Source organism: Neoarius graeffei, chromosome 5 (assembly GCF_027579695.1).
Source record: "Neoarius graeffei isolate fNeoGra1 chromosome 5, fNeoGra1.pri, whole genome shotgun sequence".
In the NCBI taxonomy this organism is placed as follows: Eukaryota; Metazoa; Chordata; class Actinopteri; order Siluriformes; family Ariidae; genus Neoarius; species Neoarius graeffei.
The window spans coordinates 51,852,908-51,871,494 of record NC_083573.1 but is presented as its reverse complement, the minus strand read 5'-3'; the positions used below and the strand labels follow the sequence as shown (position 1 = coordinate 51,871,494).

General features: G+C 43.8%; 1 protein-coding gene across 6 annotated transcripts in view; it reads right to left on the bottom strand.

Moving 5' to 3' along the window:
• The window catches only part of myh14 (myosin, heavy chain 14, non-muscle), a 72,711-nt gene that overhangs the window by 4,205 nt on the left and 49,919 nt on the right, over positions 1-18,587 (bottom strand). For 5 of the 6 annotated variants that reach the window (XM_060921953.1, XM_060921954.1, XM_060921956.1 and 2 more), the window contains 15 exons: positions 18,200-18,412; positions 15,247-15,391; positions 14,921-15,127; positions 13,883-13,987; positions 13,495-13,647; positions 13,080-13,328; positions 12,748-12,960; positions 12,399-12,611; positions 10,132-10,293; positions 9,799-9,927; positions 9,596-9,684; positions 9,390-9,513; positions 5,157-5,365; positions 4,705-4,813; positions 166-338 (listed from right to left, as the gene is read on the bottom strand). In XM_060921953.1, the coding sequence (XP_060777936.1) occupies positions 166-338; positions 4,705-4,813; positions 5,157-5,365; positions 9,390-9,513; positions 9,596-9,684; positions 9,799-9,927; positions 10,132-10,293; positions 12,399-12,611; positions 12,748-12,960; positions 13,080-13,328; positions 13,495-13,647; positions 13,883-13,987; positions 14,921-15,127; positions 15,247-15,391; positions 18,200-18,412 (2,493 nt within the window). Of the gene's footprint in view, positions 1-161; positions 339-4,704; positions 4,814-5,156; positions 5,366-9,389; positions 9,514-9,595; positions 9,685-9,798; positions 9,928-10,131; positions 10,294-12,398; positions 12,612-12,747; positions 12,961-13,079; positions 13,329-13,494; positions 13,648-13,882; positions 13,988-14,920; positions 15,128-15,246; positions 15,392-18,199; positions 18,413-18,587 lie in introns of those variants that run through there. The other variant, XM_060921958.1, reaches the window with a different exon arrangement.

The following is an 18,587-nucleotide window of genomic DNA, read 5'->3' as shown; positions in this document are numbered from 1 at the left end:
AAACACAGACTGAAGTGAAACACAAAAAATAACTAACACATAAGTAAAAAAAAAAAAAGCATTACGTTTTAATACAGCATTGACACAGAATAGAGCAGCATCACAAAGCAACACTTTCACATTCCCATCACTCTCTGCAGCACAGGGCTACTGTGCCGGTGTTACCTGAGCTGGGATCGTAGGGCGTTGAGTTCTCGTGTCATGCTCTGCATGCTGTCTCCCATTTCCTCGAGCTCTCGCTGCAGTTTTCTGCGCTGTGCGTTTGTGCGCGAATTCTCCTCCTCCACCTCCTCCAGCTGCCTCTTCAGCTGCCGCAGACGTCCCATTGACTTGTCCAGCTGCGCACAAGACCAACACAAACTGAAATACAGGCCTAGAATTTTTTGTATTTAAGTTAAGAAACGACCAAAAATGTTTTGGTTTTGGGTATAGCACATCGCAGATTTTTGCAGTGCCTAAACTGTAAAATCCATATTTAAACAAAACATAATAGCAGAACGGAGCCCCATAGGCATAGAGTGTGGATACATAAAGAAACCCATAGAGTTCTGATGGTTTCCTGTGCGTGCCTGCCACCATAACAGTGTTAGTAATTACCGGTCATACACACCGCCTAGCACGGTGGTGTAGTGGCTAGCACTGTTGCCTCACAGCAAGAAGGTCCTGGGTTCGAGCCCAGTAGCTGACGAGGGCCTTTCTGTGTGGAGTTTGCATGTTCTCCGCATAGGTTTTCTCCAGGTGCTCTGGTTTCCCCCACAGTCCAAAGACATGCAGGTTAGGTTAATTGGTGGCTCTAAATTGTGAATGTGAATGGTTGTGTGTCTCTATGTGTCAGCCCTGTGATGACCTGGTGACTTGTCCAGGGTGTACCCTGCCTCTCACAACATAGTCAGCTGGGATAGGCTCCAGCTTGCCTGTGACCCTCTAGGACAGGATAAGCAGCTATGGATAACGGATGGATGGACACACCGCCTAGTGGCCAGTGTTAGTAATATGTATGTGTGTCTCATCTCATCTCATTATCTCTAGCCGCTTTATCCTTCTACAGGGTTGCAGGCAAGCTGGAGCCTATCCCAGCTGACTACGGGCGAAAGGCGGGGTACACCCTGGACAAGTCGCCAGGTCATCACAGGGCTGACACAGACACAGACAACCATTCACACTCACATTCACACCTACGGTCAATTTAGAGTCACCAGTTAACCTAACCTGCATGTCTTTGGACTGTGGGGGAAACTGGAGCACCCAGAGGAAACCCACGCGGACACGGGGAGAACATGCAAACTCCACACAGAAAGGCCCTCGCCGGCCACGGGGCTCGAACCCAGACCTTCTTGCTGTGAGGCAACAGCGCTAACCACTACACCACCCATGTATGTGTGTAGGCCTGGCGATTACTAAAGGCCAATTTATGCTGACAACCCAGTCCTCGCAGACGGTGTCGCAGACAGTGTCTGCGTAGCCCCCTCACCTTCGCAGACGCTCTGCGCGCACCTCCCAAAAATTGTGACCACGGCAGAAGCCTCGCAGACAGCGTCGCAGACAAGAGGGCTCTGATTGGTCCACTCTACCCGCTGTACACGCACTTCCGCTTCCCTACTTTCCTGGTTTTTTTTTTTTTCACGACCGTCATTTTTAAAAACACGAGCGAAGATGGAGCAGCACGAAGAGCGGTTGATCGAGGAAGTGAGGAAGTACGTACATCTATATGACTCCAGTTCTAGTCATTATAAGTAACCGGAGGATAAACACTCCACTAACCACACCCACTAACTACTCCTAGCGATTTCGCGCCCCCTTGCGTTGTGCCAGTGAATAACATCACGCACGCCTATTCCCCCATTCAACAATAAATTACAACTGTCTGCGAAAAGCTATCTGCGAAAGCCTTGTCGCAAGAGCATGCAGAGGCCTTAACACTGGCAGGGGTGTCGTGGCTCAGTCGGCTAAGGCGCCATACCATAAATCCGGGGACCCGGGTTCGATTCCGACCCGAGGTCATTTCCTGATCCCTCCCTGTCTCTCCAGCTCATTTCCTGTCTCTACACTGTCCTATGCAATAAAGGTGAAAAAAGCCCAAAAAAAAATCTTTAAAAAAAAAATTACTAACACTGGCCACTAGGCGGTGTATATGATTGGTAATTACTAGCACTGGCCACTAGGCGGTGTGTATGACTGGTAATTACTAACACTGGCCACTAGGCGGTGTGTATGACTGGTAATTACTAACACTGGCCACTAGGCGGTGTGTATGACTGGCAATTACTAACACTGGCCACTAGGCGGTGTATGAATGGTAATTACTAACATTGGCCACTAGGCGGTGTGTATGACTGGTAATTACTAACACTGGCCACTAGGCGGTGTGTATGACTGGTAATTACTAACACTGGCCACTAGGCGGTGTATGAATGGTAATTACTAACATTGGCCACTAGGCGGTGTGTATGACTGGTAATTACTAACACTGGCCACTAGGCGGTGTGTATGACTGGTAATTACTAACACTGGCCACTAGGCGGTGTGTATGACTGGCCACTACTAACACTGGCCACTAGGCGGTGTGTATGACTGGCATTTACTAACACTGGCCACTAGGCGGTGTATGAATGGTAATTACTAACATTGGCCACTAGGCGGTGTGTATGACTGGTAATTACTAACACTGGCCACTAGGCGGTGTGTATGACTGGTAATTACTAACACTGGCCACTAAGCGGTGTGTATGCCTGGGAATGACTATAAGGTCAGACACACTGCCTAGTGAAGGATAAAGCGGCTAGAGATAATGTGATGTGATGTGACACTGCCTAGTGGCCAGTGTTAGTAATTACCAGTCCTAAACACCACCTAGTGGCCAGTGTTAGTAATTACCTGTCATACACAGTCATACACACCGCCTAGTGGCCGGTGTTTGTAATTACCAGTCATACATACCACGGAGGAACCACAGTAATTGCCAGTCCTAAACACCGCCTAGTGGCCAGTATTAGTAATTACCAGTCCTAAACACCACCTAGTGGCCAGTGTTAGTAATTGCCAGTCATACACAGCACCTAGTGGCCGGTGGTTGTAATTACCAGTCATACATACCATGGAGGAACCATAGTAATTGCCAGTCCTAAACACCGCCTAGTGGCCAGTGTTAGTAATTGTCAGTCCTACACACCACCTAGTGGCCAGTGTTAGTAATTGCCAGTCCTAAACACCGCCTAGTGGCCAGTGTTAGTAATTGCCAGTCCTAAACACCGCCTAGTGGCCGGTATTAGTAATTACCAGTCCTAAACACTGCCTAGTGGCAGTGTTAGTAACTGCCAGTCATACACACCGCCTAGTGGCCAGTGTTAGTAATTACCAGTCCTAAATACCACCAGGGCGGCACGGTGGTGTAGTGGTTAGCGCTGTCGCCTCACAGCAAGAAGGTCCGGGTTTGAGCCCCGTGGCCAGCGAGGGCCTTTCTGTGCGGAGTTTGCATGTTCTCCCCATGTTCCGCGTGGGTTTCCTCCGGGTGCTCCGGTTTCCCCCACAGTCCAAAGACATGCAGGTTAGGTTAACTGGTGACTCTAAATTGACCGTGGTTGTGAATGTGAGTGTGAATGGTTGTCTGTGTCTATGTGTCAGCCCTGTGATGACCTGGCGACTTGTCCAGGGTGTACCCCGCCTTTCGCCCGTAGTCAGCTGGGATAGGCTCCAGCTTGCCTGCGACCCTGTAGAACAGGATAAAGCGGCTAGAGATAATAAGATGAGACGAGACACACCACCTAGTGGCCAGTGTTAGTATTTGCCAGTCCTAAACACCGCCTAGTGGCCAGTGTTAGTAATTACCAGGCATAGACAACACCTAGTGGCCAATGTTAGTAATTACCAGTCATACACACTGCCTAGTGGCTAGTGTTAGTAATTACCAGTCACACACACACTGCCTGGTGGCCAATGTTAGTAATTACCATTCATACACACTGCCTCATGGCCAGTGTTAGTAATTACCAGTCATACACACTGCCTCGTGACCAGTGTTAGTAATTACCAGTCATACACACCGCCTCGTGACCAGTGTTAGTAATTACCAGTCATACACACCGCCTCGTGACCAGTGTTAGTAATTACCAGTCATACACACCGCCTCGTGACCAGTGTTAGTAATTACCAGTCATACACACCGCCTCGTGACCAGTGTTAGTAATTACCAGTCATACGCACCACCTAGTGACCAGTGTTATAGCCAGTGAAGAAATAAAACAAAAGAGGCTGGCTATGATATAAGAAAATTCTACAACCCAGAAACAGATGGGAGCTCCGCTTTTAGGCAGTGCCTAAATCTCTATATTATTTCAGGTGTTCAATATAATATATAGCTTTAGGCACTGCCTAAAAGCAGAGCTCCCATCTGTTTCTGGGTTGTCGAATTTTCTTTTATAGCACAGGACCGAAACCATTAGAAAACAACTTGATGGGTTTCTTTATGTATCCACACTCTATACACTTGCGTGGGCAGGAGCTCCGCTAATAAGTGAAATATTACCAACTACTGTAATTCATTACTAATTAACTAATAGGAAATGTATGCAGTTTGGAGAGTAACAGAATTGAGTTTGGTCCAATTGATGGGTCCTGGGGGTTTTAAGGGATTTAAGGGATAAATATGATACTTGTATTAGCTTGTAAACTATGTAAAAACTCAGTGAATGAATTATGGGAGCATACCTGCTCTCTGTACTGGTCTGCATGTCTCCTCTCATCCTCTACCTGCATAACCACTTCCTTTAGCTTCTTCTCCGTTTTCCGCACCAGCTTGTTTGCCATCGCGCGCTCCCTGACAGACAAAATGCACTCAACTTCAGCACCTGTGTGTTCTATACAGGATCACCTCCTGTATTTAGTCTTATTTAGTTTTCATGAGTGTAAATTGTCTAAGCTCTCTTGCAGCATCTTTAGCATTTCAAAGAAGATAAGTATGAGAACTGTGGCTTAAGATGGCATGAATAAAACTACTATAAATCAGCTAATAATGAACTAATTATTTCTCCACACAATACTACCAGAGACAACTGCATCATGAGCACATTTTCAAGGGTTTCAGATAACCTTTATTAGCTTTATCAAGTGAAGTTCCATGGAAACTCACTCATCCTTTACATGAGCCATATGATACGCACTGTCTTTCCTGTTCCAGCTGTTCCTCCATGTTTTCAATTTTCGACTCCAGAGCAGCAACACTGAGACGGTGTTTGCCCCGCACAGCTCCTTCCAGCTCCGTCAGTCTGGTCTTCAACTCCTTATTCTGCCTCTCAAGACTCTCTCGTGCCCCCTCACTCTTCTGCACCAGCGTCCTCTCTCCCGCCAGTTGCACTGTCAGAGTCTCCACCTGATACAGAGAAAAACAGATGAGGAAACAATGACATCTGAAACCTGTAATGTTTGACTTTTAATGTCTACTTACTACAGATTTTACTATGAAATTTTTAGATGTGCTTGAGAACATTCTGGAGATTACATGTTGGCATTATCAGGATTTGATCTCTGGCAGTTCTGTCAATCAGGATTCCAAATATAAATTAAAGTTGTTTATAACACAGTTTAATTCTCAAGTCTGACAGGTAATAGCACTGCTCTAACAGTAGTTCTGGCGACTATTCTAATGTTATTGTTTCTCTTGGAAAAATGTAGACAGGGACTTGTACTGTATAGTGGATGATCCACATGAACAAATAAAAAAAAAAAGTGTTATCATTGATACGGCAATGTGTTCTGTCAGCATTTTTGGAAGGAATTTCCAGTATCAGTACTTTGTAATAGTCAGAGGTAACCCTGGGGGGGGGTTGTTGGGAGTAGGATGGGGTTGGATCTATGTTGTAATGTTATGGTAAAAGTTCTGGTTTATATAAGTGGATTATTTTTAGATTTATGCTGTTTTGTATGTGTTTGTGTTGTTATGGCCCTGTATGGCCATAACAACATGCTGAAACTCCCAACTAGCAGCCTGTTGGAAGAGTTTAAAGTGAGCTGTACAAGGGAGGTGTTGCAGTACCGAGAGTCAAAGGACCCAAAGGTCTCTCAGGCAGGCATTGAAGTTAGGACGGGGCGGAAGTGGAGAGCTGCGGATGCTGTGGAGGTGGCTGAATCACGGCTACGATACAGGACACTGGTCGGGACAGTGGCTCGAGGTAGAGAAGGCCTCGGCAGCAATGTAACACCTCACTTCGACCAGGTAAAGGGAGAGGACAGGAGAACACTGGTTCAGGAAGAGGTGCGGGCATTCATCGAAGAGGAACGAGCCAGCAAGGTGGTGGGGATGCGGCAGCAGGGAGCCTGGACTCGATGGGAGCATGCACTAGATCGTAAAGTCTCCTGGAATGAGCTGTGGAGAGCAGAGCCCCAGCGCATTCGGTTCCTAATCCAGGCTGTCTATGATGTGTTACCAAGCCCATCAAACCTGTTCAGTTGGGGGAAGGTAGAGTCACCAGCCTGCACCCTGTGCCAGAAAAGGGGGACACTGGAGCACATCCTTAGCAGCTGCCCAAGAGCTTTGGGCAAGGGATGCTACCGCTGGCGCCATGACCAAGTGCTAAGGGCGATTGCGAATACCATCTGCAACGGAATCAACCAGTGCAAGCGCCTCCGCCCTGCAAAGCAGACCATCGCTTTTGTGAGAGCCGGGGAGAAACCACTAGCTGTGGCCAGGACCAAGTATTCTGGTTTGCTGGCAACAGCTCAAGACTGGGAGTTGAGAGCTGACTTGGGAAGGCAACTTAAGTTCCCGGAAAAGGTAGCCACAACAACGCTAAGACCAGATCTAGTCCTCACCTCAGAAACCATCAAACAGGTGGTCCTCTTGGAGCTCACTGTCCCGTGGGAGGAGCGCATTGAGGAAGCTAATGAGAGGAAGAGAGCTAAGTATGCTCAACTAGTGGAGGAGTGCTGTCGTAATGGGTGGGGGACAAGATGTGAACCCATTGAGGTTGGATGTAGAGGGTTTGCAGGCCAGTCCCTCTGTAGGGTTTATAACATGCCGGGCATCACAGGGGCAAGGAGGCAAAGGGCCATAAAGGAAGCCACTGAGGCAGCTGAAGTTGCCTCAAGGTGGCTGTGGATCAAAAGAGGAGATCCGTGGGCAGGGTAGCGCTACCTGGACACAAGCTGGGGCTTGATCACCCCTGGCTGGGTTGCCTGGGTGAAAGTGTATGATGTTTGAAAGACCTGAAACACTCGAAGACCCCAGGTAACATCACTGAAGATGTGTCCAGGGTGCATTACTTGCTGATGTATGTTATAAGTGGTTTATTTAAGTTTGATAAATTGACATACACACTCACCGGTCACTTTATTAGGTATACCCATACACCTGCTGTTTGATGCAATTATCTAATCAGCCGAGCCTTTGACAGCAGCGCAATGCATAAAATCATGCAGACACAAATCAAGAGCTTCTGTTCATGTTAACTTCAAACATCAGAATGGGAAAAACTGTGATCTCAAAGTGTGACTTTCACTGTGGCATGGGTGTTGGTGTCAGATGGACTGGTTTGAGTATTTCAGAAACTGCTGATCTCCTGGGGTTTTCACACACAACAGTCTCTAGAGTTTACACAGAATGGTGTGAGAAACAAAAAACACTGAGTAAATGACAGTTCTGTGGGTGGAAATGCCTTGTTGATAAGAGACCCAGCAAACACAAAACGTTTATAAAACGTTTCATTTGGGTTGCATTAAGGTTAGGTTTTATTAAACGTTTATGAAACGTTGGTGAAAATTTAATAAAGTCATATTTGCTGACCCGTGGCACATTTTTTTATCATCTCTTGGTATTTTTAGATATTAAGATGTCATAATGATTGTATTACAATTAGCAAAATAATCAGTAAATGAGTAATGTTTTATTGACGTTTTATAAACGTTCTCTTTAAAACGTTTCATTCACAACGTTTATGAAACGTTTATAAAACGTTATACATATTCGGAGACTTCTGGCTAAAACAGATAATATTAAAATTTCTACAATTAATTGTGTGATTATAAACACTACATGATGACGTTTTTAAAAAGTATCAAAAAACATGGGAATAATTTTATGGAAAATAAGTGGTTGTATAAACGTTTAATAAACGTTGAAAAAAAACCCTTCGATCTAGCTAAATATTTTTTAGATGTAGATCTAGATAGGTAGATAAATCATTAAATGTGTGGCTCTAGTCTCGTAATTATCAAGTATGGTTTGAATAATTTGGATAGACGACCATTCGTCGTTTTATATTTGCTAAAATACACGCCCTTTTGGCCCTGGCATTTTGTTCGCTGGTTCCCTGCGCCTGCGCAACCTACGTCTTTGCGCAGGCGCAGGGACTGGAAGTAGCGCCATTTTGAGCGTGTTGCTGTTGGGACAAGATCGAGAAGGCCGGGTCCACTTAGAAGTTATCTTAGAAAATCTCCTTCATCGAAGGCTTCGCTTGAAGGCCAAACAACTTATTTGATTTAATTTGCTTTTTTATTTCAACTTTTAACTGATTTTGCACATTTGCTATGATTACGTTAACTTTAATGTTTTGGTTCTTAGTAGCAAGGCTTCTTTAATAAATTTAGATAAATTTTTAATACTAGTATCTTTATCATTTTTTGCTGTTCATGAGGGCTTTATATGTAAATGTGAATATTGTCTATGTAAAAAAACTCTGCTCTCAAATCGGTTTTGTTGAACTTGCAAAGAGGAATGAAATAAACTTAAGTGCAATAACAAAAATGTGTTGTTATATTATAAGTTTAACAGGTATTAACATGTTTCTAATAACGTTTCTAAAACATTAAAGAAACGTTTTACTATTGTTTTTAAATGGTTTTAAGAAACGTTTATACAATGTTTTAAAAAAACGTTTCTGAAACGTTTCCAGAATGTTGTATGATGGTTTCCAGAATGTTTTTCAAACGTTTATATAACGTTTTTTCAAACGTTTATAAAACGAAAAAATTGTCCACAAATTTTCGTTTTATAAATGTTATTTTGTAACGTTTCCGAAACGTTAGCCAAACGTTTATACAACGTTATATAAACGTTTTTGTGTTTGCTGGGGAGGTCAGAGGAAAATTGCCAGATTGGTTTGAGCTGCCAGGAAAGATATAGTAACTCAGAGCAACTCTTTACAACCGTGGTGAGCAGAAAAGTATCTCCGCATGCAACAGCAGAAGACCACACTGGGTTCCACTCCTGCCAGCCAAGAACAGGAAACTTAGAATCAAGAACAAGTTCCTATTAAAGTGGCCAATGAGTGTATATCAGCAAAGGTTATTGCTATGCATGCTTAATTTTTTATGGTCAATCTTACTGTTCATTAGAATTTATAAAGGCTTAAATGTGGCATCCCGATCAGTGACGAAATTCGGATTTTAAAAGTGTGTACCTGCAGCGTGGTTTTCCTGTGCCTCTCAGTCATGAGCTCAGCATTGCTCTGCTCCTCCTCCAAATCTTCCTCCAGCTGGCCGATCCTCATCTCCAGACGTCTCTTTTCCTCACACAGAGCTGTCCTGTGAAAAAGCAAGGAAAAGCAATATTTAATATATCCAGAAACTAACATCACCTATTACGCCTACATGACCTGGTACTTACTTTCCACTGGCGGTGTTGAGAATCTCTTCAGACAGCTCGTCTCTCTCCTGCTGAGCCTGTCTCCTCAACCTCTCAGACACAGACAGCTCCTGAGAGACAAAGAACACACCACATGTTCATGATTAAAGAAAGTGCCGTTTACCTTCATTCATGTGGCTCAAGTTCATATTTAAACACACAAACAACGAAGATGTATAATGCACCTCTGTCAGCTGCAGCAGCTCTGCCTCTAGAGTCTGCAGGCGCTTCTCACTGTCTTTTGATTGGACAATAATTTCATCTCGAGCGATCTTGGTCTCATCCAACTCCCGTAACACTTCCTTCATCTGAGTCTAAGCACACAAACAGAACATGTCATGACCACAAACAGCCTGCTTACAGAACTATAGTAGTCTCGATCAGAACATTTTGGCAAATTTTCCTTTTTAATGTGATCTGGGACCATGTTCTCTTCCAGGTACATTTATAAGTGCTTAACTGCAAATATCAATCTAAAAATGCAACACATAGACAGAATTAACAAAGTTCTGTATTACCTGGAGTCGTTTTATCTGCCTGAGAGCCTCCTCTCTGCCCCGAGTGGCTGCCTCCACCTGAGCCTCAGCCTCTTGGAGCTCTGCCTCCATCTGCTTCTTGATGGACAGTGCCTGAGCTCTCTGACTCTTCTCTTCTTCTAACAGAGTTTCTAACTCACGCACCTACAGAGAGACGGACCGAATGACAGAAATTTTTCAGATAATAATAGTAATCATTTCTTCCAAATTGGATCCACCACATACATCTCTGGGTGGAGGTACTGAACGTATAACATGATCAAACTGTGTGACAGTTCAAGGTTCACCTTCACATCACAGTATGTCATTTCAGAAATACAAAAGCAGCTTGTTAATCTCATGAACTCATAGGTTTAACTGTCTACCCAGAAGGGCATCACCATTTCTGAGATGCCAGTGCTTCAGCACCAGAAACAAGAGTACTGTGACAGCACAATATCTCCCGCTGGCAACTATGCCATAACTCTGGTAAAATGTGACTGAATTGAACAAAATTGCAATACACGTATTACCAACATATAACAAAGAATTCTGTCAAGTTTGTGAAATTCCTCCAAAAATTGTGAAAGGACTTGATTTCAGAAGGTGAGCACCTTTCCCGGGACGGACAGATGGACATCGTCATGACATAATCCCCCTTCAGGCCTTTCGGCTAGCGGGGGATAAAAATTGTGAGGGAAGTTGATTTCAGAAAGCAAGCGCACCTTGATGAAATTGCCAAAGTACAAGATTGTTAATAATTAAGGGTATAACTCTGGTAAAATTTGCCCAAATTAAACGAAACTTCGATATGCGTATAACTGTCATATAACAAAGCCTTTTGCCAAGTTTGGTGAAATTCCTCCACAGATTGTGAGACGAGTTGATTTCAGAAGAACGTATACCTTCATGAAATTGTCAAAGTACAAGTTATTTAATCAAGGGTCAAAACTCTGGTAAAATTTTCACAAACAAAATTAAATCGTAATATGCGTATTACTGTCATATAACAAGGCCTTTTGCCAAGCTTCGAGAAATTCGTCCAAAAATTGTGAGAGGAGTTGATTTCAGAAGGCAAGGACACCTCATTCTCATTATCTCTAGCTGCTTTATCCTGTTCTACAGGGTCGCAGGCAAGCTGGAGCCTATCCCAGCTGACTACGGGCGAAAGGCGGGGTACACCCTGGACAAGTCGCCAGGTCATCACAGGGCTGACACATAGACACAGACAACCATTCACACTCACATTCACACCTACGGTCAATTTAGAGTCACCAGTTAACCTAACCTGCATGTCTTTGGACTGTGGGGGAAACCGGAGCACCCGGAGGAAACCCATGTGGACACGGGGAGAACATGCAAACTCTGCATAGAAAGCCCCTTGCCGGCCACGGGGCTCGAACCCGGACCTTCTTGCTGTGAAGCGACAGCGCTAACCACTACACCACCGTGCCGCCCAGGCAAGGACACCTTCACGAAATTGTGAAAAGTGGCATACATTTATGTTAATTAATCAATGTTAATTATTATGTTATGTTAATTAATCAACGGTCACAACTCTGGTAAAACGCGACCGCATTGAGCAAAATAACAATATGCTACAGACATATAACAATGCCTTTTGCCAAGTTTGGTGAAATTCCTCCAAAAACTGTGAGAGGAGTTGATTTCAGAAGGAAAACACACTCATGAAATTGTCAAATTAGAAATTTTGTCAATCAAGGGCTGTAACTCTGTTAAAATGCGACTGAATTGAACGCAATTACAATATGCGTATTACCGACATATAACAAAGAATCCTGCCAAGTTTTGTGAAATTCCTTCAAAAATTGTGAGAGGAGTTGGTTTCAGAAAGTGAGCACCTTTCCCAGGATGGACGGACGGAAATCACCACGACATAATCCCCCTTTGGGCCTTTCGGCCAGCGGGGGATAACAAAACCAATCTTTCATGTGTGCAGGGTGGAGCTGCATTAAAACACACGTGCCTAGAAAGTGTTCAGTCAGTGTCTCATCTTGAGGAAGATAAAAATAACCCTTTTTGGGTAATGCCACTCGAATGCATATATCTGCCTGCTCCTGACCAAATTCATATCAAACCTTTAGCAGACCTTCCAACTGAGAACAGATGATGAACTCCTCTGAGCCATTGTCATTCTCATTTCCCTCCATGTATACATGATTGTGCCATAACTGGATGTTTAAGTCTGTGATTATGTTGGTCTCTGGCTAGTACTGCATCACAACAGTGTCTCTTTCACAGGAGAATACCTGCTTGTTAAGGGCCCGTCTCTTCTCCTCTCCTTTCTCTTCTTTCGAGCTGATCTCGCGCTCAAACTGGGCTCGTAGTGCCTGCAGTGTGACCTCTAGCCGAAGACGTGAGTTCTCTGCCTCGGACAGCTCCTCCTCTAGCTCCTGTGTCTGCTCTCTCAGTGACTGTGCCTCCACCTCTAGAGCATTCCGAGAACGCTCCAGTTCGTGCACCTGAGAGACAGATAATAAGAAGCAACAGCTTTTTTCATTTATAAAATGAGGTATAGAGGTATAAAGAACTTAACTAAACTGAGCCTTTGTTAATAATGCTAGTTGTGAATGTTATATTTGTGAGCGTAAGCCATACGTTCTTTCCCACATCATCCTGGGCATTGACGAGCTGCTCCATGTCGAGGCGAAGCTGCTTATTAGTTCTCTCGAGCTCGTCTCGCTGCTCTGACGCTTCCTGTAAAGCTCGAGACAGAGCCAGGAAGCGAGTCTCTTTCTCTCGGCTTTCAGCTTCTGCTCGGTCTCGCTCTTCAGCCAGTCGTGCACTCACTGCCTTCTCCTCCGCTAGACACTAAAGAAGTCACAGGTCAAAGGTGCAGCAAAGCAGGGAATGATGGTTAGGACTATCATTAATGGAAGGTTGTCTATCGCCTATCTATCCATCCATCTATCAATCCATTCAACTCTAACCTGATCAAATTTCTTCTGCCTCTTCTCCAGAGCAGTGCAGTTCTGTCTCTCTTTCTGCAAGGCAATGGTCATGTCTTCTATTTCCTCTCTCAGGCGCTCCTTCTGGCGCTCCACTCGCTCCTTCTCCTCTTCTTTGGCTCGCTCTCTTTGCACAGCGCTCTCCAACTCCCTCTGTAGTTTTCTCCTGCTCTCCTCTCCTGCTTCCACTGCTGCATTCACGTCTTCTGACTGCCTTTTCAGCTCAGAAAGCTGAGCACAAGAAGGAAAGGATAAAAAAAAAATGCAGGTATACACATACAGTATAAACACTTTCTAGATGGTTCTAGAAACAACTAGAAAACATCCAACAAACCAAACAATCACCAATGAAGAACGTAAGGAGAATGTGTATGACAATGCATGTGTAAATATGCACCTGTTGAGTGTAATTTTGGATCTGGCGTGTGAGCTCTCTGGTTTTTACTTCCTCCTCCTCCACCCTCTCTGTCAGAGCTGCTTTCTCGTCCTCCAGAGCTCGCATACGGGATCCAAGTGCCAGCTTCTGACGCGTCTCATCCTGCAGCAGCTCCTACAGCACCACACACACACACACACACACACACTCCCTTATTTAGCAGAGGCCTATTGTCATCACAAAACAGTTTCTGTGATAGGGAGAGCATTTAAACAAAAAGAGTTCACAGACTGGCTAATATCAGGAACACACAGAACTCTTTAGAAGTGTCCTCTCAAACATCTCATTGTCCATATTTAGAGGGAGAGTTCAGACAGAACCAGCATGAACATGTGAACACATAACTTACCTGAGCATCATGTAGCTGACTCTCCAGACTGCTGACTTCTTTGCTCAAACGGTGGGATTTGGAGTCAGATGCAGACAGAGAGCTGGAAAGAGAATCTATCTCCAACTAAAATAAAGTTGTTCGAGAGGTGAACAGATATACATTGTTACTGACAAAATATCCCCAAACTTCACATTTAAGCCAATACAATATGCTCTACAGTATGCTTAGTAAAATTACTGTAATATAGTCCACTAACCAGATGTTCTTATGGAATCTAAACCATCTGTTATTGAGACTAAACGAGAACTGAAGTCATTTTTAAACTTGCTTTATTTCTTAATTAACGTGTTATTCAATTACGTTTTCAGTTTTAGTAACCTTACATTGTGACTCGTATTGGCAAATAATTGCAATTAAATATTATACTTATCAGCCTATTCGTTTTTTAGCCATGTTGAATTTAGTCTGTTTGGTCCATGGCAGGCGTCACTTATCCACATGATCTTCACAAGACTTGTGCGAGACTTTGAAACGTGAAGTGTCAGCCAGGTGTCAGTGCCGCCATTTTGAAAGCTGTTTTCCAAATGAAATATTGCATAAAAACGAGTTTAAATGACAACTACTGCCTACTTTTTTCAAACTTTCCTGATCGCTATCAAAACAAACAAAACTTCCGGCTTCATTACATCAGCATTTGAAGGAGGGCGCGCACATCTTTTGACAATGTTGGCAGATGTCGGTCACTTTGATTTCCGCTGTACGTTTTACTTCCGTCCTACGATGTCTCGCACAGGTCTCAACGAATCTCGTTCACGGCCATTGCTTTGACATATGGACTGATATATTACATAGCATATTTCAAACACTCATAACTTGCTATAGCAGTGACAAAATAGCTATCAAAAATGCATTCCTATATTTAATAAAATGAGATAAATAGAATTTTGATAATAAAAAATTTGCCTTCAGTTCTCCTTTATCAATGCACAAAAGAAACATATCTTAATACAAGGCTCCTGATTCCATCACTTGTCCAACTTGTCTCGTTCTCTATACCTGAAGTTTGTGGAGCCTGTCCTCCCTCTCCTCCCTCTCTCTCTCAGCCTGGGCCAGGCGAGCTGTGAGCTCTTGCAGCTGCCCCTCAGCTCTCTTCCTTGCTCTCTCGCTTTCCATCTTGCCCCCCTGCAGTGTCTTTAGCTCTGCTGTCAGATTCCCACGCTCCTCCTCTAATACAGCCTTCGCCTTCTCCAGAGACTGACGCGACTGATGACACACAGCACAGTTACAGCACAACGCACACACAGTCATATGTGCATAAAAGGAAACTACCGTAACACTCTGACAGCACGTATAGGTTTATGAACTCAGAAGCACACACTTACACGCTTGGCGTTGTCCAGCTGCTCCTGCAGGGAGTCGATGGCCGCACTGTGTTTGACTCGCATCTCTGAGAGCTGGGCTTCATGACGCCGTGTGTCCTCTTCAACCAGTCTCTGGAGTTCCCCCAACTCTGCCTCACGCCGAGACCTACACACACAAAACAAGGAAATAGGTACACTTTATGTGGCTCTATTTTCTATATTTTACATTTAAAATCTACCAGTGCAAGTTCATTTTTAAAGAAAATTAGATGAGCTTATCTTATTGCATGGTATCTACAGATGCCTTTTTTTAACCCAACATTTTTTACATACAGTGGGGCAAAAAAGTATTTAGTCAGCCACCAATTGTGCAAGTTCTCCTACTTAAAAAGATGAGAGAGGCCTGTAATTTTCATCATAGGTACACTTCAACTATGAGAGACAGAATGGGGGGAAAGAATCCAGGAAATCACATTGTAGGATTTTTAATAAATTAATTGGTAAATTCCTCAGAAAAATAAGTATTTGGTCACCTACAAACAAGCAAGATTTCTGGCTCTCACAGACCTGTAACTTTTTCTTTAAGAGGCTCCTCTGTCCTCCACTCGTTACCTGTATTAATGGCACCTGTTTGAACTCGTTATCAGTATAAAAGACACCTGTCCACAACCTCAAACAGTCACACTCCAAACTCCACTATGGCCAAGACCAAAGAGCTGTCAAAGGACACCAGAAACAAAATTGTAGACCTGCACCAGGCTGGGAAGACTGAATCTGCAATAGGTAAGCAGCTTGGTGTGAAGAAATCAACTGTGGGAGTAATTATTAGAAAATGGAAGACATACAAGACCACTGATGATCTCCCTCGATCTGGGGCTCCACGCAAGATCTCACCCCGTGGGGTCAAAATGATCACAAGAACGGTGAGCAAAAATCCCAGAACCACACGGGGGGACCTAGTGAATGACCTGCAGAGAGCTGGGACCAAAGTAACAAAGGCTACCATCAGTAACACACTACGCCACCAGGGACTCAAATCCTGCAGTGCCAGACGTGTCCCCCTGCTTAAGCCAGTACATGTCCAGGACCATCTGAAGTTTGCTAGAGAGCATTTGGATGATCCAGAAGAGGATTGGGAGAATGTCATATGGTCAGATGAAACCAAAATAGAACTTTTTGGTAAAAACTCAACTTGTCGTGTTTGGAGGAGAAAGAATGCTGAGTTGCATCCAAAGAACACCATACCTACTGTGAAGCATGGGGGTGGAAACATCATGCTTTGGGGCTGTTTTTCTGCAAAGAGACCAGGACGACTGATCCGTGTAAAGGAAAGAATGAATGGGGCCATGTATCGTGAGATTTTGAGTGAAAACCTCCTTCCATCAGCAAGGGCATTGAAGATGAAACGTGGCTGGGTCTTTCAGCATGACAATGATCTCAAACACACCGCCCAGGCAACGAAGGAGTGGCTTCGTAAGAAGCATTTCAAGGTCCTGGAGTGGCCTAGCCAGTCTCCAGATCTCAACCCCATAGAAAATCTTTGGAGGGAGTTGAAAGTCTGTGTTGCCCAGCGACAGCCCCAAAACATCACTGCTCTAGAGGAGATCTGCATGGAGGAATGGGCCAAAATACCAGCAACAGTGTGTGAAAACCTTGTGAAGACTTACAGAAAACGTTTGACCTCTGTCATTGCCAACAAAGGGTATATAACAAAGTATTGAGATGAGCTTTTGTTATTGACCAAATACTTATTTCCCACCATAATTTGCAAATAAATTCTTTAAAAATCAGACAGTGTGATTTTCTGGATTTTTTTTTCTCATTTTGTCTCTCATAGTTGAAGTGTACCTATGATGAAAATTACAGGCCTCTCTCATCTTTTTAAGTGGGAGAACTTGCACAATTGGTGACTGACTAAATACTTTTTTGCCCCACTGTAATTATACCACTTTGTGCAAGGTTACAGGTTGCCTTATTTTTTATATTTCTTAAATTTCTTGGATTTATCTTATGCTTTATTTTTGTGTTTTTTTTAAGGTCATGAAAATAATTTATAGTCTTTTCTTGCAAGTGTAATTAGCTGCTTCCAATGGCTGGATAAGGTACAGTGGCAAAAACTATCATTAATGTATAATTAATTAATTAATTAATTAATTAATTAATTAATTAAAAAAATGTAAATAAAATGGCGAATTCATGAATTGGTCTTAAATTTAAATAAACACAATGAATGAAGAATCTGTGAACATGTTTGCATAATTGAGATGTTCCAATTTTTTATTCATAATTATATTTATTTTTACAGTGCCCTCCACCACGGTGGTGTAGTGGTTAGCGCTGTCGCCTCACAGCAAGAAGGTCCTGGGTTCGAGCCCCGGGGCCGGCGAGGGCCTTCCTGTGTGGAGTTTGCATGTTCTCCCCGTGTCCGCGTGGGTTTCCTCCGGGTGCTCCGGTTTCCCCCACAGTCCAAAGACATGCAGGTTAGGTTAACTGGTGACTCTAAATTGACCGTAGGTGTGAATGTGAGTGTGAATGGTTGTCTGTGTCTATGTGTCAGCCCTGTGATGACCTGGCGACTTGTCCAGGGTGTACCCCGCCTTTCGCCCGTAGTCAGCTGGGATAGGCTCCAGCTTGCCTGCGACCCTGTAGAAGGATAAAGCGGCTAGAGATAATGAGATGAGATGAGTGCCCACCACAATTATTGGCACCCCTTGTAAAGATTAGTTAAAAGGGCTAGAAAAATCCACCTTTTGGTGAAGTCGCTTCATCTCACACTGAAGAAAATGAGAAAAATCCAACCTTTAATTATTTTTGGAAATTATTTTTGCTATACAAAATGCAACAAAGTGAAATAACTGGATTCTGTTACTATGTCTGTCCAAAACGCGCACACACACAACTCTCACATTAGTGCACACACACGTACATGCATATGTGTATACACACACACACACACACACACACACACACACACCTGAGCTCTTGCTGGGCAGCAGTGGTGTCCAATGTGTCCTCCAGTTCTGTCCTCAGAGCCTCTAACTCCTCACCAAGATCTCTCCTCTGCTTCTCAGCCCTCTCTCTCATCCCTCGTTCATTCTCTACCTCTTCCTTCAGCTCCGATACTTGAGACATGGCCTCCCTCAGAGCCCGCTGTGCCTCTGCACGTCGAGCACCCTCCTCCTCCAACCTAACACATCCATAAACACACAAAGAAAATGATTTGACTGGATATTTTCAGGTGAGGGATTATTATTTAAAGGAAATAAAGTTAAAAGAACCCAAAGAACAGAATATGATTATTAAAATAATGATAAATGCATACGAAGGGAGAAAATGTAGAGTAATCTCAGCTCTATACCAAG